The sequence below is a fragment of the Marmota marmota genome, unplaced genomic scaffold, assembly GCF_001458135.2.
Source record: "Marmota marmota marmota unplaced genomic scaffold, marMar, whole genome shotgun sequence".
NCBI lineage: Eukaryota > Metazoa > Chordata > Mammalia > Rodentia > Sciuridae > Marmota > Marmota marmota.
The window spans coordinates 8800882-8827477 of NW_026000153.1; the positions used below are offsets into that span (position 1 = coordinate 8800882).

General features: G+C 39.7%; 1 protein-coding gene across 10 annotated transcripts in view; it reads right to left on the reverse strand.

The window, feature by feature from the left end:
• The window catches only part of Pde1c (phosphodiesterase 1C), a 606321-nt gene extending 580981 nt beyond the window's left edge, over nucleotides 1–25340 (reverse strand). For 3 of the 10 annotated variants that reach the window (XM_015490202.2, XM_048786437.1, XM_048786439.1), the window contains exon 1: nucleotides 24707–25325. In XM_015490202.2, coding sequence (XP_015345688.2) covers nucleotides 24707–25310 — 604 coding nt within the window. In that variant the 5' untranslated portion in view covers nucleotides 25311–25325. Of the gene's footprint in view, nucleotides 1–24706 lie in introns of all 10 variants that reach the window. The other 7 variants (XM_048786431.1, XM_048786440.1, XM_048786434.1 and 4 more) reach the window with 6 other exon arrangements.
• Between the last annotated feature and the right edge of the window lie 1256 nt (nucleotides 25341–26596).

Sequence of the window (26596 nt, forward strand, 5' to 3'; positions counted from 1 at the left end):
AATAACTCAGGAAGTTATAGTGAAAAAAATGTATAAAATGATCATTTAAAAGAATCTATTTAATGGAATGTATTTAACAAAACATGTTATATTCATATATAGAGATACCAAAGGGAATTTCACCTTTATGTCTATATAGAAGAAAGGAAGTTTAATAAGAGTATATGAGGAAAGGATGCGGGGGTGGGGAATGGAAATTGAAATCAAATTGCTTTCACATATGATTTTTTTCAAAATGAACCCAAATATTAAATGTAACTATAATGCTCTAATAAAACAGTTTATTTTTAAACTTAATTACTAATATAAAAGTAATCTGATTTATCATATCATAACCTGAGACCTAGATAAATGCCCTTATTAGTTCTAGCAGCCATTTTTTGTATATTTAGTAAGAATTTCTAGGTATGCAGTGATAGCATCTGAAAATGAAGAAAGTCTTATCACTCCTTTCAAATAAGTGTGTCTTTTATGTCTTTTTCTTGCATTATTATACTGGTTTGAACCTTCAGTAAGATGTATATAGCTAGTGAAAGTGGATATGTTAGGGGGAAGTATTCAATATTGCACAGCAAAATATGATGTTAGCTTTAGGCTTGTCATAGAAACAGATTTTTCCAAGAATGAATACTGATTTTTATAAATATTTTTTTACAAATGTTGAGGTGAATAAATTAATGCTTTACTGTTTCATTTATTAATATAGTAAATTATGGTAATTTTTAGTTAGGAAATCAGTCTTGCATCCTTAGAATAAGACCTCCTTTTCATAGAATATTAATCTTTTTATGTATTGATGCAATGTATTTTTCTGATATTTCATTAGAGACATTTTGAAACTGTTAACATGTTATAGTGGTTTGTTTTCTTGTAATATAATTACAGTTGTAGGGTCATTTTGGTCTCATCAAATGAGATATGAATTGTTCTCCAACATTTTATTCCCTGAAAGAATATGAATAGCCTTGTTCCCATTTTTCCTTAAGTATCTGATAGAATTAACCAATGAAACTTTTAAAAATATATATCTGTTTAATAGAAAATAAGATAGTAAAAGAGAGAGGAAAATAATAACAATGTCATGAGAAATATAGAACACAAACAGCAAAATGACAGACATAAATCCAACCATATCAATAATAACATTAAATGTGAATAAATTAGATAGATGTTCTAATCAACAGACAGAAATTGTCTGACTACATAAAAAAGATTCAACTTGGGCTTGGCTGTAGCTCACTGCAGAGCACTTGCCTACCATGTTCAATCCCCAGCATTGCCAAAATAAAAATTTAAAAAACCTGAAAAGGGCTGGGGTTGTGGCTCAGTGGTAATGCACTTGCCTAGCATGCGTGACGCACTGAGTTCAATTCTCAGCACCACATATAAATAAAATAAATGTTCATCAACAACTAAAAAATATTTTTAGGAAAAAAAACCTGAAAAGATTAAATTCTATGTCGTCTATAAGAGATATGTTTAGATTAAAATATACAAGTAAGGTGAAAGTATAAAAAATGGAAAAAATATACTATGCAAATAATAATTATTAGAAAGTTGGAGTGGCTATATTAATATCAGACAAAATAACTTTAGGACAAAAATATGGTCATAGTCCAAAAAAAGGAGAATTTTGTAAAAGGTCAATTCATCCAGAAGATACAGCAACTATATATATATATATATACATACCTAAAAATACATGAAGCAAGATTGACAGAAATAAAAAGAGAAACTGACAACTCAACAACAGTGCTTGGTGGATTCAGTTCCAACTCTCAGTAATACATGAACATCTAGAGAGAACAAAACAACCAGAATATAGAAGATTCAAACAATACTACCAAAAGATTTGATTTAACTGACATCCATAGAACACTCCACCAAACAGCAGAGAACACATTTATACAGTGCACATGGAATATTGTCCAGGACAGACCACATGCTAGCTCAAAGAACAAGTCATGATAAATTTAGGTTGAAAATATTTAACTTGTGCTTTCTGATCACCATGGCATTGTATAAGAAATCAAAAATAAGAAATATGAAATCCACAAGTATTTAGAATTAAACACAGTTTCATTGATTGTTTAACCAATGAGCCAAAGAAAAAAACCACAGAGGAAATAAGAAAATATTTTAAGCTGAATGAAAATTTAGGCATGACATATCAAAATTCTTGAGATAAAGACAAAGCAATGCTTAGAGGTTTATTTATAGCTTTAGCTACATATATTTTAAAAAGGAAAAAAGAAAGGTCTTCAATAGATAGACTGAACTCCCCCTTAAGAAATTAGAAAAGAATCGAAAGTAAAGCAGAAAGAGGGAAATAATAAAGATTAAAGCAGAAGTCAATGAAATAGAAGACAGGAAAACAATAGAGGAACATTTGCTAAAACAACATTGCTAAAACAAGTGCTGGTTTTTGAATCACAAAATTGGCAACCCTTTAGTTAAACTGACCAAGAACAAAAGAAAGAATTCTCAAAATCCCAAAATCAGGCATGAAAGAAGTCACAAAAAAATAAATACCATAAGTAACTTTATGGTAAAAAATTTGACAGTTTAGGGCTAGGGTTGTGGCTCAGTGGCAGAGCACTTGCCTAGCGCAGGTGAGGCACTGGGTTTGATCCTCAGCACCACATAAAAATAAATAAATAAAAATAAAGTCATTATGTCAACCTTCAACTAAAAAAATTTTTTTAAATTGGACAATTTAAATGAAATGAAAAAATTCCCAGAAAATCATAATTTGCAAAAATTGACTCAAGTAGAAATAGAAAACCTGAATAGACCTTAAGCCCATAAAAATTTGAATTAGTAACTCATAGATTTTCCCAGAATTAAAATGCCCAGGACCCAGTGGCATGAGTAGTAAATTCTGCCTAGACTTTAGAGAAGATATATCACCAATTCTTCACATTTTCCAAAAAAACTAGAAGAGGAAAAGAAGGAGTTTTTTCCAACACATTCTATGAGGTCGGTAGTACCCCAATACCAAATCCAAAGCCATCACAAGAAACATATGCACCACTATCCCTCCTGAATATGGACACAAAAATCCCAATGAAATATTAGCAAACTACCTAATAACATATTTTTAAAAATTGTTACACAACATAACCAAATGAGATTTAGCCTAGAAATTCAAGATCAGTTTACCACTTGAAAATCAATTATATAATAGACTATATTAATAGAACAAAGTACAAAAACAAAATGATCACTTCAATAGATGCAGAAAAAATTATTTGACCACATATACCCTCTGATGGAAAAAATAATAACATTCAAGTGAGGAACAGAAGAAAATTTACTTAACTGGCTAAAACGAACATATGAAAAACTTGGATCTAAACTCATTCTTTCTTTTTTTCCTTTTTCTTTTTGTAGTACAGGTGCATGCTGGGCAAGTGCTCTGCCATTGAGCTACATCCAGGAGTCCTAAACTCACCCTTAATGGCCAAGCACAGACAGGGAGGAGTGTGCTACTGGAGGCAGCAGGGAAGTCTTCCAGGAGGAGGTGACACTTCAACTGAGTTTACAGAAGCAAACAGAAGTTTACCAGAAAGAGGAGGTGGGCAAGGGACCATAGCCAGGAGTATGAGCAAAGGTCTAGAGGGATAAAAACAGATGACACGTGGGAGGAAATAAGTGGCTCCCCAAGGCAAGGGTGTGCCATGAAGATGGCAGAAGAGGAGGTGGACAGGTTCCCAGAAGCCAGGAAGGCAAGGCTTAGACTTCTAATCTGCCTCCTGTTGACAAACCGGGAAGGAAAGCTAGAGTTCTTACCTGTCATTCCAAGGAGCTGTGCTAAAACCTGGAGTGAAGTCATAAATTACAGAGAAAAAGATATTGGGCCAGTAAATACAAAACCTTTTTTTTTTTTTTTCAGTTAGAGCTATGAAGCTAAGAAGTTGTTTTGCAGAATATTGACCATCAGCAGCAGCAGGCAGAGAACTCTACCAGAGATATAACAAAATTTGTTAGCGATATAATAAAATATATTCCCAGAAAAAAATCTCTGTGTGGAAAACTTTAAAGCAATCCTAACTTGAACAATTGGGGGAAAAGAAATCTTGTTTTTTTTCTTTTTGGTTTTTTTTTTTCTTCTTTTTTTTTTCTTTCAAATTGAATTTAAAAGAAAAACATCTTTTCTTCTTGAGTAGAACAACACAGTATCATTTTTAGAAAGTCAACTCTTCCTAATTTAAAAGGTTAATGCAATCACTACAGAACCATCAACAAGCTTTTTTTTATATAAAAAAAGGAACTAGATAAATTGATATTAATGTTTATATGGGAAAAGAATCCTACAATAGCTATGAAAACCCAGAAGAGCTGTGAATCAGAAGGACTGGTCTTACCAGACAGTATGACAAACTACAAAACCACTATAATTAAAATTGATGTACATGTTGAAGTACTGGAAGAAGTGCAAAGTCTGTGACTTCCTCTGTGATGCATGAAAAAATAAGATGTTAATGGAGGAAGAGAAAAATGATAGATGGATAGATATGTAATAAAGTAAAAATAGTGATATGTTCATTTTGGAATCCAAATAGACATGTGGGTATTTACCGAAAAATTCAATTTTACTGTACACTTGATATAGTAAGTTGTTGGGGAAAAAAAAAACAATGCAAACACAATAATGTGATAAGAGTAAATGAATAAAGCACAGAGAAGTGTAATAAAGTCCTAACTCCTGAAATAGTTTAAACTGTATGTGGAAATTAATATTTCATATAAGTGGCATCTCAAATCACTTGGATCAGAGATGGTGATTTTAATAAATCGTTTGGGAAAAACTTGGAAAAAACAAAATTAGATTTGTGCCTCACACTATAAACATGGAAAAATTCCAAAAAAAAATCAGAGTCCTAAAAGAAAAGGAAACCAAGCAATTTCTAGATGAGAACCTGAGCAAATTCCTCTAGGGAAAGCTTCTTAACTATGACTAAAAATCCAGGTGCAATAAAGGAAAGGATAGATAAATTAGACTATATGGAAATGTATTTTTAAATGACAACAAGTATTATAACCACTGCCCCCCAAATTTGCCACATATCATCACAGAGAATAAGATTATATATACACATTTTTTTCTTTTCTGGAAAAAAAAATGCTGGGGGTTGAGCCCAGGAACTCCCACATAAATGTGCTTTATCACTGAGCTACACCCCCAACCTGAAACATGCTTTTTTATTCATTGTTGGTGGGAATACAAACTGGTTCAAATCTTATGAAGGAAAATTTGGCAATATTTAACAAAGCTACATATGCATTATCCCTTTGACCTTGCAGTCTCATTTCTAGGCATTTACCCTGAAGATACACCTCCAAACAATAGTACAAAACATATATCCCAGGTTATTCATTGCAGCTTTATTTGAAATTGTAATATATTGGAAATAATCTAAACGTCCATAGATGGGAGCGTGGTTGGATAAACTACAGAAGGTTCACAACTGCTTACATTTTTTTAAAAAATGGAAGACTTTCCAAGATCACTTAATAGGAGCTGTGACCCCAGATTGAAGGACAACATAAATAAAGCAGAGAGTGAGCTGGAGGAATAAAAGACCTGACATCACTTTTCCTCCACCTTCCACCTTTCTGTTTTATTCTGTTTCTTGGTAGATTTGGTAATGCCCACCCACATTGGTGAGGGCCATCTTCTTTAATGAGTCTATCAATTCAAATGTTGATATCTTCCAGAAATATTCTTACAGTTGTGCCCAGAAATAATATTTTACCAGCTATCTGGGCATCTCTTAACCCAGTCAAGTTGGACATGAAATTAATACCACATTCACCCTCTCTGTTGTTTCCACTCTGAATTGGAGAGAAATAGTACTTACATGATGTTATCCTACACCCAGTTTCAACAAATAGTAGCAATTATTATTGACAGCCCCCTGTGAGTCCCCCCAAAATGCTGAAAGTGAGTCATTAAGATGAGAGCATTAAAAAGTTACTTATGTTGGGCCCTGTCTGACAAAAGAAGGTGCTAAGAGAAGGAGCTTGCAAGGAACCCTGACCAGGGCAAAAATAGATCACTAGGCCCTGCCTAACCGTGGCTGTGGAGTCAGTGTCTCAGGGCTACTGGTTAGTACCTCCTGAATTGGAGGCAGGACCCCGAGACCATCCCAACATAATGTGTTCTCATTTCAGATAATCAGCTACTTCTATTCTAACTCCATTTCTAAAAGCATTTTGGTTCTCCATGGAGGACAAAATTCACTATCCATGAATATTCTACAACATTAATAATAGAAATCATGCTAACTACAATATGTGGGGGATGTGTCTCAGCGGTAGGGCACTCCCTTGGTATGCACAAGGTCCTGGGCTTTATCCCAGTAAAGAATATGGAAAATGACAACCCCCAGGACAGGGAAATGACAACCCCCAAAACTGTCTGACCTGGACGAAGAGGGAGGAAGAGGACAATCATTAATCCTGTCCCAGTAAATCCTTTCCCAGTAACCATGGACTCTGAGGGAAAAAGCAAACTTTCACTCCTTCCCAGGTTCCTCCCCAGTATTCCCACCAAAAGCAAACATTCATCCCCTTCCAACCACAATGGGTCCTGAAGGGAGGGGGCAGATACTGACATGCTGGGCCCTGGACTTTGACCCTTTCTAGTTGCTGATGAGTCCTGGAAGGAGAAAAGCAAAGAGTCAAATTCTGGGTAACAGTGGGTCCCAGAGGGATAAGATAGGAAGTGAACACTGAGCTCTTTGAGCTTTTCCCAGTGACAATGAGTCTTGGGCTTCTTACTGCCCAAACCAACATATTCTGCCTCCGTTTTCAGTGATTAATTCACCCTCATTGTAAACTAGAAAACTCAAGACTCCTTCTGTAACTGGCAGCCACTTTTCTACACAGAAAATAAGGCCCTCAAGTGCCTGATTGATTGACTCCACTGTGGAATACAGGGGAGCTTGCTGATCCGTTTGAGGTCTGCGTCCATCCCGGTTATTTGTGTTTTCATAATGGTGCCGAAACCAGGTTGGTCATTTTTGCTTACATCCAGTACCACAAAAAAAAAAAAAATGTGGGGGAAGATACAAGCCTAGAGACTTGGATTCCATGCTTCCTGAACAGCTATGATTTTAAGGCATCATTTAGTCCTCCCCCTCTCCACCACAGACTTTCACTTCCAAAAATCTCTAACAATCCTTTGCTCTTTTCTATGTTCTAAGACTGCAGCACTTAAATCCTCCGTCCCACCACTTTCTCTTATGAAATAATCAACACTGGTTTCTGAGCAGTGAGAGCAAGTTAGGTATATTTTAAGGTTTGAAGACACTCAGATGGAAAAGCCAAACCATAAATGTAAACAAACATCAAAATGACTCATCACTTCAATCATTACAGGGGACCTGTGGTGTGGAAGTACAAACGTTGTGGCAATCACAGTCTTTTCCCCTCACAATAGCCAAGCTATGGAAACAACCCAGGTGCTCTTCAATAAACAAATAGATAAAGAAAATGTGATATATATACACGATGGAATATTACTTAGCCATAAAGAAGAATGAAATCATGGCATTTGCTGGTAAATGGATGGAACTGATGCTAAGTGAAATAAGCCAATCCCAGAAAAACAAAGGCCAAATGTTCTCTCTGATATGCAGATGCTAATACACAATAAGTGGGGTGGGATGCAGAATAGAAGTTCATTGGATGATACAAATCTAAATGAAGGGAAGGGAGATGGGCTGGGAATAGCAAAGACAGTAGAATAAATTGGTTGTAACTTTCCTATATTCATATATAAATACACAACCAGTCTAACTCCACATTATGTACAACCACAAGAATGAGACCTCCCTATTAAATACTGTATGTATGTATAATATGTCAAAATACACTCTACTGTCATGTATAACTAAAAAATACAAATTTTAAAAAAAAATAAATATTGGTTCAGTTTTCCCTTCTTCAATCACCCTGAAACTACCCCATGGTTCAATAATCACATTGGCTTTGTTGTTGTTGTCGTTGTTGTTGTTTTTGTTCTGTGGTGCTAAGGATTGAACCCAGGGCCTAAAGTATGCCAGGAAAGCACTCTTCCACTCAGCCACATCCCCAGCTTACAATGTTTTATTTTTTTTATGTTGATTGATTCAACAGTGCAAATTGCAACTATTCTTATCTGGTACAGTGACAGTGTTAGGTACTGAGAAGTGGGGGGGCCGAGAGTGACAGAAAAGAATGCCCTTTTTTTATCTTTTCCTTATTTGATTCCAAGGATAGAAAAGTTCAGGAAACATTAAATCCAATAATAATGATTCTAAAGTTATCCGTGTTCTATTCCCAGCAAAAGAATTTTCACAATTGCATCAAATCTTCCCTGTGCATATGTAACAGCCCATTGACTAAGCACCTGGGCTCAGAAATGAATTTCTGGGTCTACATTCTGGATCCTCCCGTCAGGGACCTCAACCAAGTTCTTGAAGTTCTCAGTGCTTCCTTTTTCTCATGGCTCAAATAAAGATTACAATGACAGCCCTTATTTCATAGGATTTTGATGAGGACTGAAGGATTTATAAGGCATTTAAAAAGTGCCTGCTGCAAAGCAAGCAAAAAATAAATGGGAGCTGTTCATTATGGCATGCACACTAGTGTTTAATTAATTTTCAACAGCTGTTATTTCATTGTTCAGTGACACTGACGACTCTCCATATTCTTTATGCCTGTGTGCATGTGGGGTGTGGGGGTGCCCCTTGGAGCTGCTTGATTTTTTCTTTTTCTAATTCACTTTTATTGGTGCATTATAATTATACATAATAATGGGATTCGTTGTGCTTTATTCATACATGCCCATACTATAATTGATTTTTCTTGATTAAGGGAACACAAAAAAAAAAAAAACACCTTCCAGTTAAAACCCAGCACAGAGTGGTATAACTTGAGTGGGAAGAAGAAAGGAAGAGCTGGCAGTGCATAGGCCTCTTTCATTTTTGCTTGCTCCTTTGACTCTTCCTGCAGTAACCCACTTCGTATCAGCCACATGAACAATTGATGTGTATCCTGCACTGGTGTACAGTCGTCTAACTGTAGGCAAACTCATCCAGAGAGAGGTAATGTGAATATAGTTGACCCTCCGTATCTATGGGTTCCACATGGGTGGATTTAACCAATAGAGGATACTTGGGGGGGGAAATATCAGCATCTGTACTCAACATGTACAGACTTTTTTTCTTGTCATTGTTTCCTAAACAACACAGTATAACAACAATTAATATAGCATTTACATTGTATTATAGTATAAATAACCTAGAAATGATTTAGAACATATGGGAGAAGGGAGGAGAAGAGGGGAAGGGAAGGTGCTGAGGAAGGAGATTGTACAAATTATGCTATGTGCAAGGACGAATGACAAAATGAATCCAATGCACCAATAAAAAATAAGTTAAAAGTTTATTTTTAAAAAAAGATACAAGAAGATGTGCCTGGGTATATGCAAATACTATGCCTTTTTACATAATGGACTTGAGCATCTGCATATTTTGGTATCGGAAGGGGGTCCTGGATCAAAGCCCATGGGAATACTAAGGGTCAGTTAGACATGAGCAGTGAAGACTGTTTTCTTAAAAATAGATACATGTTACCACATTAATATACATTGTTTTATGTTTTATGTATCAGTTAGAAATCAATTTAAATCAAATAAAAAAAGAAAACATAACCTTGTGTTTAAAAAACATAGAATCATCATTTTTTGAACAACCAACAATAAAAAATTAAAAAAAAAAAACATAGAATCATACTATCTATATTTCTATGTATCTTGCATTTTTCATTTAAAATGTCAGCTGAAGTGGCTTGTTTCCTCAGAGGTTTGTAATTTTACATGAAGCATTATTCTATCAAGGGTTTATCTGGAGTGCTATTGACCTGAGTTGATAATCCATCTCTCCAGCAAGTGTTTTCATCTCCTGAGTCTGGACCCCAGGAATGGCCAATGTTCCCTTCATGTCATACAGTATCCCAGACCATGCAGGAAGTCTAAACCAGTAAACCCAAGCATAGCAGACATGCAGAGATGAAATCTTCAAAGAGACTTTTATTTCCTCTACCCAAAACCAGGCTAAACAGCGAGTTAACTTATTGTTACTTTTTACTATAACTAGTAAGCAAAATTTCCTTTAGCACATTACTTCCTCTTAGCTTCATGTAGAGGGTTCAGTCCCAGCTGCCCAAACTCAGGGCCAAAGCCTTGCCTCTAGTCCTCCAGAGCACTCAAAACCTGGTTTTGAGATCAGCAGAACCAAGAGTTTCCCTTAATTTCCTGCTAGCTCAGCCCTACATTTAGAAAGATGTTGGCTGTGCTTTATCAATTATTCTAGGAATTGGTAAGACTTTTTCCAGATATCTATTCCACTCTAAAGATCTGATGAAGTGAGAAGCCTATCACTATATCTGCAGATCCACAGATGCACACCTGTCCCTTATGCATTAGACCAACCATCATGCCACATGCCTTTCAAAATGCCTTTCATGCCCAATACAGTCTTTGGTGAATTCAACAATCCCATTAGGTAGACCAGGTATTAGTATCTTTGTGTTGTAGAAAAAGCACAGACGTCCAGACAAGCTAAATGCCTTACCCCACAGAGGCCAAAAACCAAACTAGAGATAATGCCAGGAGTAACACCTTGATATCCTCTGCTCTTTCCCCTGCACCATCAAGCTCCTTCTGTTGACTTCTCCACTACACTTCTTAAGGTAAGCCAGATCTAGTGTCAGGCACTAGGACCTAAAAAATAAAGAAAAACAAAGCTCCCTCCTAGGAGCTACATGTTGGTGGGGAGAATAAGTAAAATCTTCCAGGACAATCCACTCAGGTACGAACCACAGAATGAGCGATAAGGAGGAAGACATGGATTTTTCTCAGATGCCATTGATGACCTCTGTATCTAATATTGAGGGAGGAGGAAAAATGCTTCAGACTTTCTCTTGCTCAGCAAAACATACTGATGTTTTCAATAAAACCCTTCTATAATGAAAAAAAAGTGGGATTCAGAAAATTCAATGGCATAAAATGCTGAAGTTGCTGAAATCAGAAAGTTTTTCAGTTAGCACATACTGCGTATGCCTGTGGGACTGTGTGGGTGCTCCTTCCAGCTGACTTGATTTTTCTTAGCTGGGACAGGGAAGCAGGAAGATGCCCTCTCTGGTCAAATCCCTGCACAAGGGTGGATGTATCCTGGGAGAGAAGAGGAAGCAAAGGGCCAGGACAGCACAGGGCTCAGACTCTGTGCCTGGCCAGTCAGTAGGAAGGACTGTGGCCTCCTTCTCCTGGAAGAGTCAGGAATGCTTTACTTTAAACTGAGAAAGATCCACATGATGGTAAAGGAGTCCCTTCTTCACTTCACCAATTTCTCTCTCCCACACAAGTGACTGGAATTTACCAACAGCTGGGCAGATGGAGGCGAACATTGTCCATTGTGTGGAATCTGAATTTCACCATCCCAGGACACCATGATGGTTGGGTTGCACTGAATTTCATTGTAAAAAGATAAACTCCAAAATGTCAACTCGAGAAGTAAGACTAGCAGACCTAGAAAACTCTCCAGAAGAAGAATTTTGAGAGATGGGGAAGCTCTTACTGGAAAGAAAGAGAAAGCAAAGCAACAAGCAGTGCTGTGAGAGACTCAATGAAGAAAGAAGAGAGGAGTTTACTATGTAATTTTAAGTTGTCGGCTGCACTGACAATGTTACCTGCCTCCACTGTCCCTGAAACCTCCATAAACTGCTACCTTACCCACAATCTTGGGTTGGTGGTATTTTGGGGAAAGAATCTGGACAGTATCCAATAAGGCCACAGTGGGGTGATGCTACTTGGGGCAGCACCAGGCAGAGCAAAGAAATGGACAACACAGAAGACTCTGGACATCAGAAGTTTGAGATGACCAGGAAGAATGTGCACAGCCCACTCCTGGGCACAAATCTGGTGGGAGAACTTGAGCCAATCCTGCTTGAACATTAAATAACATTAAAAGAAAGCCAGGCATGGTGATGCATGCCTGTAATCCCAGTGGCTTGGGAGGCTGAGGCAGGAGGATCTCAAGTTCAAAGCCAGCTTCAGCAACTTAGTGAGGCTCTGAACAACTTAGTGAGACCCTGTCTTTAAATAAAAAACTAAAAGGGCTGGGGATGTGCTCAGTGGTTAAGCACCCCTGAGTTCAATCCCCAGTACCAAAAATAAAAATAAAAAATAAGTAACATTGGGGCTGGGGTTATGGCTCAGTGGTAGGTCGCTTGCCCAGCATATGTGAGGCACTAGGTTTGATTCTCAGCACCACATATAAATAAATGAATAAGATGAAGGTCCATCAACTCTAAAAAAATTTTTTAATAAATAAATAACATTAAAAGAGGCATAAGAAGCTACACAACTCTAAGTTAATAATTTTTTAAAATCCAAATAAAATAGACAGTTTTCTAGGAAAAGACAATTTGCCTAAAGATGCCTTACAAGAAACTAAAAAATCTAAGTGGTCCAGTTTCTGCAGAAGAAAGAGGGGGAAATCATCAAAACACAACCTCCCAGAAAAGCACCAGGCCCCAAGTTTTCTCAAAAGAATTCTACACACTCTCAAAGGGCAAGAAATTTCAATGATATCCACACTTTCTATAATATGAAAAGAAAAGGAAAACTTCTATGTTATTCTTTATCAGGGGGATAGTATATTGATAATAAAACCTGATAAATATTTCACACACAGTAAACACTAAAGGCAAATCTCACTTAAAAATATCAATACAAAAATCCTAAATAAAATATTAATCAACAGAATGCAACAATGCATTAAAACACTAATACGTCATATTCAAGTAAAGTTGATTCTAGGAAGGCAGAGGTGGTTTTGTATTAGGAATTCTATTGATTGTTCATAACTATTGATCTAAAGAGAAAAGTCATAGTGATTCCTTAAAGGAAAAAAGAGCATTTGACCAATTTCAAGCCCTATTCTTGAATTTTTTAAGTAAAACAAAATAGAGTTGGGGATGTAGCTCAGTGGTAGAGCACCTAGCTGCCTAGCATGTATGGAGTCCTGCCTTCAATTCCTGGTATCTCAAAAAAAAAATTGTTCTTTCCCAAACAAAATAAGCAGCTTTGAACAACTTCTTACATTTATCTAATATATAAAGCACATAAATATATGTATATTTTCACATGTATGTGTATACACATATATTCACACACGTGTATCCTTAACATGATATTATATTTCTTAATGTACATGATTTTTCATACATGTGTGTACACCTGCATATACACATGTGGGATTCGAATACAGTCAGAAACAAGAAGGTTCACTCTCACTATTGCCATTCAACCTGGCCCCAGAGATACTATGAATGTAGTTATGAATATAACTAGACAAGAGAAAGAAATAAAAAGCCTAAAAACTGGAAATTACAATATAAAACTATTGCTATAACATCATTATATATCTGGAAAACTCAAGGTAATAGAAAAACCCTGCTTTTTTCTCCACTTGCCATTACCCACCACCATTTTCTGCCCTTCTCGCCTTGCCCTGTGTTTTGGAGTTGTCAGCGATGTTTTCTGCCCTCAGGCTTCCAGTAGCAAGCACTGGTAGAAGATCCGAGGTTCAGGGAAGGACCTGGTGTCTCTTCCCTCTTCCCCGGCTGCTTTCCAGGAGAGGGCTCTGCTTCCACATACTACAGTCCTCTTTGGGTGCTCTCTCCTCCTGCTGCAGCTCTCATAGGGCTGATGACACTATTTCTCCTCTGTTCCTTCAGGCCTGCAAGTGTACCAGCTTCCCATCAGGGCTGGTCTCTGAATGCCTCAACAGCACTCATATGCTCCCTCAGCCTTGCCTATACCTTCATCAAAGGCTCTCCCTTTAAAGCATTTGCATGGAATTCCGTTTCCTACCAGGCACCTGACTGAGGCATCAGCCCTTAAGAGAGGACTCACCTTACACTTGTGTTATCAAGTCTCTACTTCCTGCTGGATTAGAACTAAGACTTTACAAAAAGAGGAGAGATGGATTGGAATGTCTGACACCTAATGAATGTCTGTCATCAATGCTGGCTTGTAAAATTTCCAGTGGCAACATTATTCAAACAGTGCTAGAAATCAAACAACTAAGACACAAAGGAAGACAACCCAAAAAAAAGGGGGGGGGGGAGTTAGTGCAGACAACAACAATAGTGATTTAAAACATAAAAAGATTTGATGAAATTTTTTCATGGAGCATAAGAATGAAAACTTAATATTCTAAATTAATGTATTTATGCAACTTGAGATTTTTAAATAGGTGTAACAAAAGTATCAAATAAATATTGAAAGTACACATGCAATTTTTTCCAATCCCTTCAAAGTTTGTATATTCAAGTAATCCATTTACACACACACACACACACACACACACACACACACACACACACACGAGCACTCTCCAGTTACCCCTCCTTTTCCAGCCCTAGGGAGCCAGGATCCCAGAACTGACACTGGAGGCCAGAGAGGGCTGGGAACAAAGCCCTGCCTTCTTTCCTTCTCCCTGAGGAGCCTACAATTAGAGTGGCTGTGGAAAAAGTGACAGAACGGAAAAAGGAAGAATTCACTGGCGGACTTGTAGCCCTATCATCTCCAAGGCCACCTGGTGGGTAAAAATCCCACTCCTTCACCCCAAGTTGGGCAGGGGCTACTTCTTAGGGAAGGAAGCAGTGTCCACCTCCCTCTGCCCCCAGGGAGACTTCAGATGTGATATGGCCTGACCAGGCCTTCATCAGAGCCTGGAGTTAGTCAAGGGCACTGATATGTAAACACAGGCCTGGTCCTCAATGGTGTAACACATTGAGTACCCCTGATCTAATAGAGGGGTTCCTCCCAGAAACATCTCCAACCCCCACCCTGCTTCTGACTCCTCTGGGATGCAGAGGCTCAGGGTGTCCTTGGAGATGACTTAGGTATTTACGTTTAGAGGTAGGGGAAAGGGCCTCTGGATACTCCCTGCCCTGCATGTGTAGCCTGGAAGGGAGAGAGATGTCCCTTCTTCCTCCAGGAAGCTCAAAATGCCATCTTGGAGGAAGTTCACCATGGTCATTCACCACTGGGTGAAAAATGGCGACAGGATGGAACCCTCCTGAAATCTGTAAGCTGGAGAAGACAATGTTGGGGAACAAAGCTTGGAGGAAAGAGCCCACTACTGAAATTTGACTTCTAATTTAATTTTTTATGCCTCAGAAAACAATATTCCCAAATATGGCCCCCAATATACTGAGTGTTTTAAGTTAAAGGTCCTTAAGGGCAACAGAAGAGGAAAAACAGAGTTTGACTTTTCCTTATCTGCCTGCAGAGCAGACCCACCTAAAAAATAATTACCTTTAGTCTGTTCCCTGGGTTTTCATCAACTAAATTAGTATCTGTGGGGAAAAAAATATAACCATTTCTGTGAAGATCTGATCACAAGCTGTTGCCCATCTCCTAAGTCCATTCAATTCCCAAAGAGACTCATTTACTGATGTCTAAGTATTGAACCCATTACTCATTTACTCATAATTATTTACTTCCCCTCAAGAATCATCACATCACCTATATCCCTTCCTCCCTGAAGAAGGTATGGAAGAGCTGGGGTTGTAGCTCAGTGATAGAACACTTGCCTAGCATGTGTAAGGCACTGGGTTCTGTTCTTAGCACTGTGTATAAATAAATAAAATAAAGGTTCAACAACAACTAAAAATATATTTTTTTAAAAAGATGGTATGGAAGCATCTGGATCTCATTGGGTTTGAGGATAACCACACTCCTGTGATTGCTCCCTTCATATGTTAAATAAATTTGTATACTTTTTTCTCCTATTAATCTGTGTATTATTAGTTCAATCCAGCAAATTTTCAGATGACGAAGGGCTTTTCCTTCACTCCTACAAATGCACATATTGTTCAAAATATCAATTTTCTCATATTCTTCAGAATATTTAATAAGATAGAACTTGTAAAGGAGAACACTAGGAAAAATAGAAATTACAGAGGAGAGAGAGAGATAAAAAGCAGCCCCTCTAACTGCAGGAAGGTTCACTGGAGGATTAGTTTCAGCTCCCTCAGGAGAGGGAGCCCTTGGGGCGTAGGAGGACACCTTGTCAGCAGCTCCACGCTGGTCTAGCCACCTCAGAAGAAACCTGCAATGCTGCACCTTCCTGGTAGTGTTTGGAGGACATGGTAGCCACAAGCCATTTCTAGATCATCTGCCCATGCAGTTAAGACCAAAGAATATTCCCAACCTCCACTGGCAATGACTGCCCAGCCCTGGACTTCAGCTCCTTCCTTCTAAGAAGTGACAATACCTAGTAATTTGGCCTCATTTTTCCTTTACACAAAAGGAAAACCTCAAGCCTCCACTGCTTACATAGATGCCAACAAGCATGCTTCTTGTCCTCTGGGAGCTTGCATTCTACCAGCACAGCTTAAACACAGCCCCTGAGTGGACAGCTATAGAAGACACTTAGAGGTCAGAGATCCAGAAACTAATCCTACCTCATACCTTCAGCTGTGTGACCATAACAAGTTTAGTCACTTCTCTGAACCAACCTCAGATTTTTCTCTTGTTAAAAGAGATCATAAGAGGGCTGGGGTTATGACTCAGTGGTAGTGCACTTGTCTAGCATGCGCAAGACATTGGATTCCATCCCCAGCACCACATAAAAAAAAAAAAAAAACTAAATAAACAAAATAAAGGTATTGGGTCCATCTACAACTAAAAATTTTTAAAATACTTTATAATAGATCATAAGAGCGTCATCTCAAAGGTTTATTGTGAAATTCAAGTGAGATTGTAATTGCTCAAGTAATATGAAAACTAAATGCAAAGTTAAACATTATTTAAAAAAATACTTGACTGACTTGCTGGGAGCCATTAGCCAAGTAGGTATGACAATTTCCTTGCCAGCGTACCCCATGTTGCTTAGTGGAAGGACTCGTGGAAACAGGACATTTTGCAGTGACCTTGCTCAAGGACCAGGGCGGATCCGGGTTTAGGGCGTTCCCGGTTTAGGACTATCCGGGTTTAGGGTGGTTCCAGGTTTAAGGTTATTCCTGCTGGGAATAGGGCGTATCCTGCTGCCTGAGTTCCCCTTGAGTTCTCACAGGATTCAGACAGTATTTTTTTGGGAGACAGAAGCCCAGTGGGGGTGGATTTGGGCAGAGAACGTGGATTTCCCCAGAACGTGATTGTAGACGGCTGGTGTGAGTTCGGGAATAAAGAGTTGCTGTTTGAATCTACAAGCTGTGTGGTGGCTCGTGATTTTGTGCCCAGCCAGACTGCGGCACTAACTGAAACTAAGAACCTGTGAAAGATGATTATTTTGAAGTTTCTTTTACTCAGGGTCAGGTTGTTGAAAGTGGAGATGACATCTAAGAAGGGCCAGTTTAAACAGAGCCCACATCGATTTCCTGGAATATTTGCTCATTAGTTCCAATTGCTGCCAACTGTGGCCCAGTGTAGGCGCCTATTTTCCTGACCCCAGCCATTCTGAAAATCAAATCAATCTCTGACCTATGCATACTTTTTCTTTTTTTCCTCCACTTTTTTTGGTGCATTATTGTTGTACAAAATGGTGGGATTTGTTGTTACATGTTAATGTACGTGCGTACTATTTCACAAAGGCCTTGAACATCCATGATCTCACTTGATTTTAGTTCCATTTCATTCTATCCATCAGCTGGTCACTTGGACTCTCAAAAGAATGATGCAAACACCACAGGTGGGGGAGCACATTTTCACAGTTGGGGTGATTAAGACTCATTTGGGGGTGTAAAAACACGTTTCTGGGCCTCACCATCAGACTCTGATTCATTCTTGAATGATCTAGAGGTGGACCTGAAAGAATGCATTTTAATAAGAACCTCAAGTATTTCGGAGGCAAAGGGTTTCCAAGTACCCTTTGAAAAGCACTGCCATGGCATAAACCATGCAATTCAATCAACTAGAGTCCACCTTGCACTGTTCACCTTTAACTTAACATTTACCATCTTTCCAACCCAATTTCAAGTTTGAACCCCACTTTGCTACTTACTAGTTCTGTAATCTCAGTCAAGTCACTTCACTTTTGAAAGGCTGTTTCTTCAACCGTAAAATGAGGAAAATCAACTCTAAAATGTACTAATGTCACGAGTTCTCACAATATTTACTGTTCTGTTCCTCTTCCTGGACACAGAGATTACATTTCCAGCTCCTTGCACCTGGGTTGGGGCCATATAGCAAAGAGAACCAGCCTGCAATCTAAGCAGGATTCAGCCTCAAAATCCTCTGCTAACAGGACCAAATCAGAGACCTAGGAGTAGGGAGCCACCAGAGCAGGTATAAAAGACTGGACTCACAAGACTTCTACACCCCATTTACTCAAGGAAAGAAGTGCCTGACAAGATTTCTAACCAAGTGGCATATCTTAAACAGCTCTCATTTTGACCAATGAAAAATTATTTCTAATTAACCATATGTTGATTTTAAAACTCTTTAACACAGTTAAATACAACATAGTTGGAACAGTTGGAGGAAGAGTTGAAGAATATAGAGACACACTTTTCTTGAGTATTTCTGATTAGGGTATTAATGTTAACTATTCACTCCCAAAAGGAAGATTAAAGCACACACACACACACACACACACACACCTAAGTTGAAAAATATGAATACATTAAAGACAATATAAAACTGTGGGAATTGGCCAGGCATGGTGCCACATACCTGTAATCCCAATAACTCAGGAGGCTGAGGCAGGAAGATCACAAGTTCAAAGCTAGCCTTAGCAACTTAGCAAGGCCCTAAGCCATTTAGTCTCAAAACTTTTTTAAAAATATTTTAAAAAGAGCTGGGGATATGGCTCCGTGGTTAAGTGCACGTGGGTTCTCTCCCTGGTACCTAAAAAAAGGGGGGGAGGCACTGAGTCATTACCTTAGAATTAGGTGATCCAGAGCCTCAAAGCTCTAACACCATGTGGACTGTGGTTTTTGCTTGCTTCCCCTCTGCCTTCAGTCCCGTTTTCTGGCCCCACTCCATTTCTCTCCCCCACCATCTTCTCTCCCCTTATTAACTCCCACTGAAGAATCATCATGGCGTTGTGGAAAGAGACCAGAACTAGAAATCTGATTTCTAGAGACCAGAACTAGAAATCAGCAGATCTGTACCCTAACTCTGCCAGTCCATAGACTCCAGCTCTAGGTGGGGCTTTGCCTAACACAGTTACTCTCTCCATTATCTGTAAAAGTACCCAATATTTACTAAACAACTATCATGTCCAAGACTTAAGTACCTATATAAACTACCTTATTTAGATGAAGTTAGTACCATTTCCATTACCCAGATTAACAAAATGGGCTCAGAGAAGTTAGTTCATGGAGCCAGGAAGTATCAGAGCCTCTGAGATTCCAGATCAAGGTTCTGGAGACGGCTTCCCTGGTGTGGCACTGCCTGGAGGAATTAGTAATGGGACACCTGAAAGTCTAACTAACTGGCCGTGGTCTAGGATAAAACATGTCATCAATAATAAACTAAAAGGTGATTTAAATCTGCTTTCTTTATTAAAGGAGATCAATAAGGCCAACGGTCCCATCTCCCTCAGAAACCTGTTATGAAGAGACGATGACAAAGAGGCTCCCCAGGGGCTTTCTAATCTGTAGAGTGCTATACAGATCAGAAGTACCAGTCTTCCACCCAGCAGCAGGTAGATGTTCCACAGGTGGCTCAGGGCTAAGAAGGGCACCCCACTCGCCCTCAGCTGAGACTGACTTCAAAAGCAATGACTCTAATAACTGTCAGAAGAGAATCAGAGGAAAATGGTTCCGAGACTTCTCAGCCTTGATAGGACTTTGGGATCCCAAATTGTGTCCCTTAGGGGAAGGAGGTGTGTCGAGAAGGCAGTTCTTGGAGGTTGTTACATTTAGGAGCCCAGTACTTGCTAGTCACACGTCTGTTCTCATCATTATTCCCTGTCACTAGCCTCAGCTTAGAAGGCTGCTCGTGTCTGCTTAAATTAACTCAGAACAGGGACACATGTTAAGAGATGTTGTGAGTGTTGAAAGATCAAGGCACCCGTGGTGTCGACACCTCACCCATCCACCCACAGATCTTTAAAATGACGAGAGTTTTGTTTTATTTTCACATTAGTCAGTCCTTTTAATTCAGCTAAAAGTTACCCAAAAATTTAATCCCAAGTAAAAGCTTCACTGATAAGGGATCATAATTATCCTGACATTTTAGAAATTGGCAAGAAAATGGTTGCTAAGGGGCTGGGGAGGTGAAGGAAATAGATTGAGTAGATGAAAGCTGTCGGAATCCAGAGTTTCTCCTCCACAGCATTTGCCCAGGTCCCAAAACAAGAAGGGCTAACGTGACATTCTTTATTTCCAGCTGCCCTCCTGGATGACTTTTATTAGAGGCAACTCGTTTTCAAAGAGTGACCATTTGAACAGCAGCATCAGCAGCAACTGGAAACTTGTCAGAAATACAAATTCTCTGTTCCTTGTCTGACCCACCAATCAGAAACTTGGGAGGGGCCCATCACTGTGTTTTTAGTAAGTCTCCAGGTGCCTGCAATAAACACTTGGTGGTAACAGAATCACCTGGAAAAATTGGCTAATGTGCTAAAACCACAGCCCTATCCCCTAGCAACCAACCTAAGGTTCTGGAATTACCTCTCAGGTGACTCTGATAAGCACCGATGTTTGGAAACCACCAATTCTAACATCTGAGAGGGCCCAGCTAGAGGCAAATAGCACCCACATCATCGGGAATCACAGAAGTATTACATGGAAACCAAGAAACAGACAAAAGTCCGGTCAGATAACTCTTCAAGGCTGCCACTGGACAAAAACTGGTTGCATTTTAAAGCGATTTAAATCCAGTGCTTACAGGACATCTTTTCCAAATGTCAAAAAAAAAAGAAAGAAAATAAAAGGAAAAAATGGGACAATAACTAAAAATTAAAAGAGCCCTTAAAATATTAATACATAGATTATTGCCCCCCCCAAAAAATCACTTGCAACAATAACGAGGGTTTTCTAACAAAATCTAGGAGCCTTTGGTAATTAACCACAGATTATTAAGCAATAGAGAGCTGTGAACAGTTTCTTGTTTGTTTTGTTATTTATTTACTCTGAGGTGCCTTTTCATTAAAGGATTAAGTTTCTCCCTCTTTTTCCTCTTTTCCACCAAAGTTCTGCAACAAACAAACAAACATAGAAAACACCCATGCTTAATACATACCAGGTTGGGCTGGGGATGTATGTATGTACGTAGCTCAGAGGTACAGCATTTGCCCAGCATGCATGAGGCCCTAAGTTTAAGTCCCAGCACAGCGAGAAAAAAGAAAGAAACACACACCAGATCCTCACTTGGATTTTGTTGACTTATCTCACTGAATCTTCACAACAAGATGAGAAGGGAGTAGGGAAACAATCACCATGCCTAACAAAACAAATCTCAGAGGCTCAAAGAGTTAAAATTTCCATGAGAAAAAGTAGTTGATTTTGGACCCTGAATAGTGCACTTGCCTGGCAGGTGTGAAGCACTGGGTTCAATACTCAGCACAGTATATAAATTAAAAAAAATAAAATAAAATAAAGGTCTATCAACAACTAAAAAATATTTTTAAAAAATAATAAAATAAAGGGGAACAAATGGCAAACTAACACATAGAAGCTAAGACAAACAACTTAGAGAAATAGATAGGAACATATAGTTCCAGAGTCAGACTACCTGGGTTTATATGCTTGCTCTGTCATTTGCTAGCTGTGTGACTAGTTAATAAACCTCTCTGTGCTTTAGTGTCTTCATCTGTAAAATGATAATTTAAAAATTCCATCCCACAATCTCACAAAATAGCATCCCACAAATAATTGTGGGATGTGTGTGTATGTGTGTGTGTGTATGTGTAAAATTTGTTTAAAATACAAATTTTAAGCTAAATGCAGTGGCATACACCTGTAATTCCAGTGACTTAGGAGGCTGTGGCAGGAGAATGGCAAGTTCAAGACCAGCCAAGGCAACTTATTGAGACTCTGCCTCAAAATTAAAAAAAAATAAAAATTAAAAGGACTGGAGATATAGCTCAGTTGTGGGTTCAATCCCCACCACACACACACACAAAAAAAAGATAAGATATGGGCTGGGTGCGGTGGTGAACACCTGTAATCCCAGTGGCTCAGGAGGCTGAGATGGGGGAGGGGGAGATCGTAAGTTCAAAGCCAGCCTCAAAAACAGGGAGGTGCTAAGCAATTCAGTGAGACCCTGTCTCTAAATAAAATACAAAATAGGGCTGGGGATATGGCTCAGTGATTGAGTTCAATCCCCAGTACCAAAAAAAAAAAAAGATACATATGCAAACCTAACTAATTTGCTCCCAGATTTCACAAGTTTCTGTTATTCTATGCAACACCATAAATTTTTAGAAATAAATCAGTTTGGTTCAGCAAAAAGCCACCAAGTTTCATAGTGAGAGACAACACACTTCATTTTTACAGATGATAAAAATGGGCCTCATCTGCAATTCCAGCTGTCTGAAACCCACCACACTTCAGAGATGTAATCTCAAGCACTAATTTTTTAAATGACAAAAATAAGAAATCTAATAATTTTATATAAGTATCCTAGGTGATATAAAACTCAGAATGTAATTTTAATTGGAAATATTCTTTATGAAATAAAAATGGAAGGCATAAAAAAATCCTGTACAATCAAAAAGTTAAAGTATTTCCAGGGTATAGTCAGTCATTAAACCTAGAACAGAAATTAATTGAGTGTAAATTCCTAGAAATTGGTTTCATGGCATTATAAATGTGTGAATTAATTGCAATATCCTAATCTTCTGATCACAATAGCAAAGGCATAGCAAGGAAAAAAAGTATTAACCATTCATGGATACATATGTTTGTAAGTCAACTAATACCCCACACAAAAAATAATATTTAAGAGTTCCCCAATGTAGACCATAATACATTTGTATAAAAACTATTCACCTACACATTAGAAAATACTAAGTCTCCAGATACTTTAACAATGCTTTGCTCTTATACAATATTTATAATGTGCCAACCATTTCTACCTTCATAATTTCCTTTGAACTTCCTGGCATAGGGGATGAGATAACTACATTCGTACTCATTTTTAAAGAGAAGATTGTACAACCTTAGAAAATTTAAGTAAGCTGCCCAAAGATGTTGAACTTAGCAGAACACAGGATCCTAACTCCTATTCTCTTTTTGTAAGTACCAAAAGATATGTCCATGAAAACATATTTAACAATGGTAAGTCCTCCCTAATCAGAACAACGTGTGTATTTCTTCTTTTAATTGTGGGGAGATGTCTGTTTGAATTGAACAAGAACAAATAAAAGCTAATGGGAAAACTGAAAATGTGTTTTTATTTTTTCACAGTACTGGGATTAAACCCAGAGGTGCTTTACCACTGAGGTACATTCCCAACCTTTTTATATTTTGAAACAAGGTTTTGCTGACAATATTTTTTGAAAGAAAATTCTCAAGGGAAAAATAATACACATATCCTTACCTCTCAGTGAGTCTAGGCGTAAGCCAATCCCCTCTTCACTAACCTCATCCTTTTGCACTTAAGGGGACCAACATTGTACACTTGATCTACTCAATCCTTCTTGAAAACTAGCAAAGGCATAATAACAGATAATCCTCAGCTTTGCTTGAGATGAAGTGAGGATTCAAGAATGAGACCAAAGGCCAACATATATATTTAGCAACATTCTAGAGTGTCTTTTTAAAATTATGACCAAGAAATTTTACTCCCACTTGCACAAAGCAGGACCTGCTTTGAATAAATGGATCTTTTGAATATCTCCAACTAAAAATTGTAAAAGTTTCGTCATTTCATTCCCTCAGCTGATGAAGTAAAAAGATCTCGTTCAGATATAATATTGGATATTTGCATAAAATTCTACAGTTTGCCAAGTATTTCTGCATGCATCTGGATATTAGCATAGAATTCTAAAGTTTGCAAAATATCTCTGCATGCATCCTGTGGGCTCATATTTTCCAGCTACCTAGTGAGATGTGTATTATTACCATCCCTATGACACAGATGAATCACTGGAAGCACAGGGAGAGTCTCTACCCAAGATCATAGTGAAGGCAGCAGGTGGAGACTGAGATTCACTTCTGACTCCAAATCCTGTGAATAATTTTCACTTCTCCCACATTGCCTGTCCTAAAAGTCTTCCCCTAAGCTGGCACCCCAAGTCCCTTCTGAAGGAACTAGTTCGAACCCTGGCTTCCTTCTTCACAGGAAAAATTAAGTCTTGGACCAGCAAGAATTTTCTGCCCTTTTCCGAATTCCCCTGGGACAAGGCAGGAACGAATGCTTCTTTTGTACTTGTCTTTCCAAGGCGACAAAAAGACATTTTCCCGTGGTACTGGCGCCAGTATAAAGCTGAATAAAGGGGTCCTTGGGGTGTTAGCTGTCTTGCCAGCTATGTTTAAACCCCAAATGAAAAATAGTCCTTTTAAAATAACCCCTACTGATCTAAAAATAAATTTTAACTTGTAAAAGAAATTATGGCCAAGACGACAAGAAGAGCAAAGTCCCGTTGGGATAGAGAGACTTCTCTTCTCCCCCTGAAGTAAGAAGTTCCCTAAAAGGTCTCCTGGCAGGAGCTCCCCGCGATTTATCAGGCGAGCTAGGGAAACTCACCCGCAGGGCTGCAGCTTCGTGGCAAGCAGGATTGGGACATAGTCTCCACTCGCTTCAGCACCGCGGACAGCTCCCGGCTCTCCAACTTCGGGCGCTGGTCCCGGCTCTCGGCTGCTGGCAGCGCCTCCCAGGCTGCGGGAGGATTGGGCGTCTCTTCACGAGTTTGGGGGAACACAAGTGTGTCTCTGTGAGCAACCGGAGTTGCCGATGGGGCCTCGGGCTGCGATGGCGATGAGCCCAACTGCACCACGGTGTTGCGGGACCGCGCCAGCGCCGAGGAGACCGATCCCATCTCGGCGCGCCAGGCCGGGCCCAGGTGAGCTTCCCGGCTCCCCAGGGGATCGACACCCCTAAGCTGCCAAAGGCTTACTTCCTTCAGGCATCGGGGCGCCCCCCGCCGACTGCTCCGCCTCGGTCCCTTCAGGAAGACGAGAAGGCTGCAGGGAGTGCTGCCCGCCCACCCCAAGTAGACTGAAGTAATCTGGGTGGTGTCAGCGCCTGACAGTCCAATGTGGATGGGGCACTTGGACAGAAGGAAGATGTTGACGTACAGAGATTGTCCGGAGGCTTTAATGGGGGCCGAGGGAAGGAAGGGGCGTGGCATTGAGCACGGGATACTTTCCCCCCCACTTTTGCACTCGGTTCACCTGGGGACAAAGGCTTGGCGCCCTGTTCCTCTCCTCCTGGCACATCTGGGACTCTTCTGTCCCGGAGGAGGATGGAAGGTTTCACGAGGGCGAAGGAGGAGCCAGGATTGTTTTCTTCTCAATTACTCTTCTTAAAGCTAAAGTCTTGCTCTTCTAGGCTGTGCTTCCCGGAGGGTGCCAGGCTCAGGGCTGCTTGGTGATCCCCTCCCCAGCATGTCTTCTCCAGGTCCCTAACCCTGGACGCCGCCCTTTTACCCTTCCTTTAGGGGCTTAAGATCTGAGAGGGAGGCGGAAGTGCCAGCAGAATCAGCTGAGCTACATCTGGCTCAAGAGAGCAAGCAGGGAGGCGCCAGCAGGCCCTGGGGGCTCCCAAGACTGGAAGCCGAGCAGCCTGGGGCCCTATTAATAGGCCTGCTTTGCTGGCCAGGATGAGGCCACTGGCCCCATCTGTTTCTCTGCCTGCAATGAGAAGATAGTGGTGCCTAATGTGGGGCAGAAGGGAAACCTGGGATAACATTTCAGCTAAAAGGTGTAACTGATCCCACCCCTGTCCTCCTAGCTACTCAGGAGGCTGAGGCAGGAGGGTTGCAAGTTGGAGACTGGTCTTGGAAACTTAGTGAGAATCTGCCCCCCAAAAAAAGGGGGGGCCCGCTGGGGTATAGCTCAGTGGTAGAAGGCCCCTAGGTTCAATCTCCAGTACTGCCCCATCCGAAAGAAGTGTAGCTCAGAGAAGTCTTGCCCAAGGTCACACAGCCAGTTAGTGATGGAGCTGTGTCTTGCTCATGGCACTCTTCTTTCTAAATCTGCTCTCCTATCCATACTGTTCCTGAAAGGTTGTCAGGCACTGAATTATGAAACAAGACACTTGCATAATACACAGCAAACCTGATGTTGTAATGTGTGAGGGGAGAGTGACTTCATAGAGGATTCCTCAACTGGCCTAAAAACCTGCCTTCCTCTGCCTTAGCATCCAGCACTGTTATGGGTTGGATGTGAGGTGTCCAAAAAGTTCCTATGTTCACAAAGGAATATTTGGAGGTGAAATGATTGGATTGTGAGAGCTGTAACCTAATCAGTGCATTTGAGTTGGGCTGACTGGGTGGTAACTGAAGGCCAGTTGGGGGTGGCTGGAGGAGGTGGATCTGGGCATGCCCTGGAGAGGCTCCTCTTCATGTGGCCCTATCCACTTTCCCTATCTGCTTTCCCTCTGCTTCCTGGCTGCCCTGAGCAGAGGAGCTTTCCC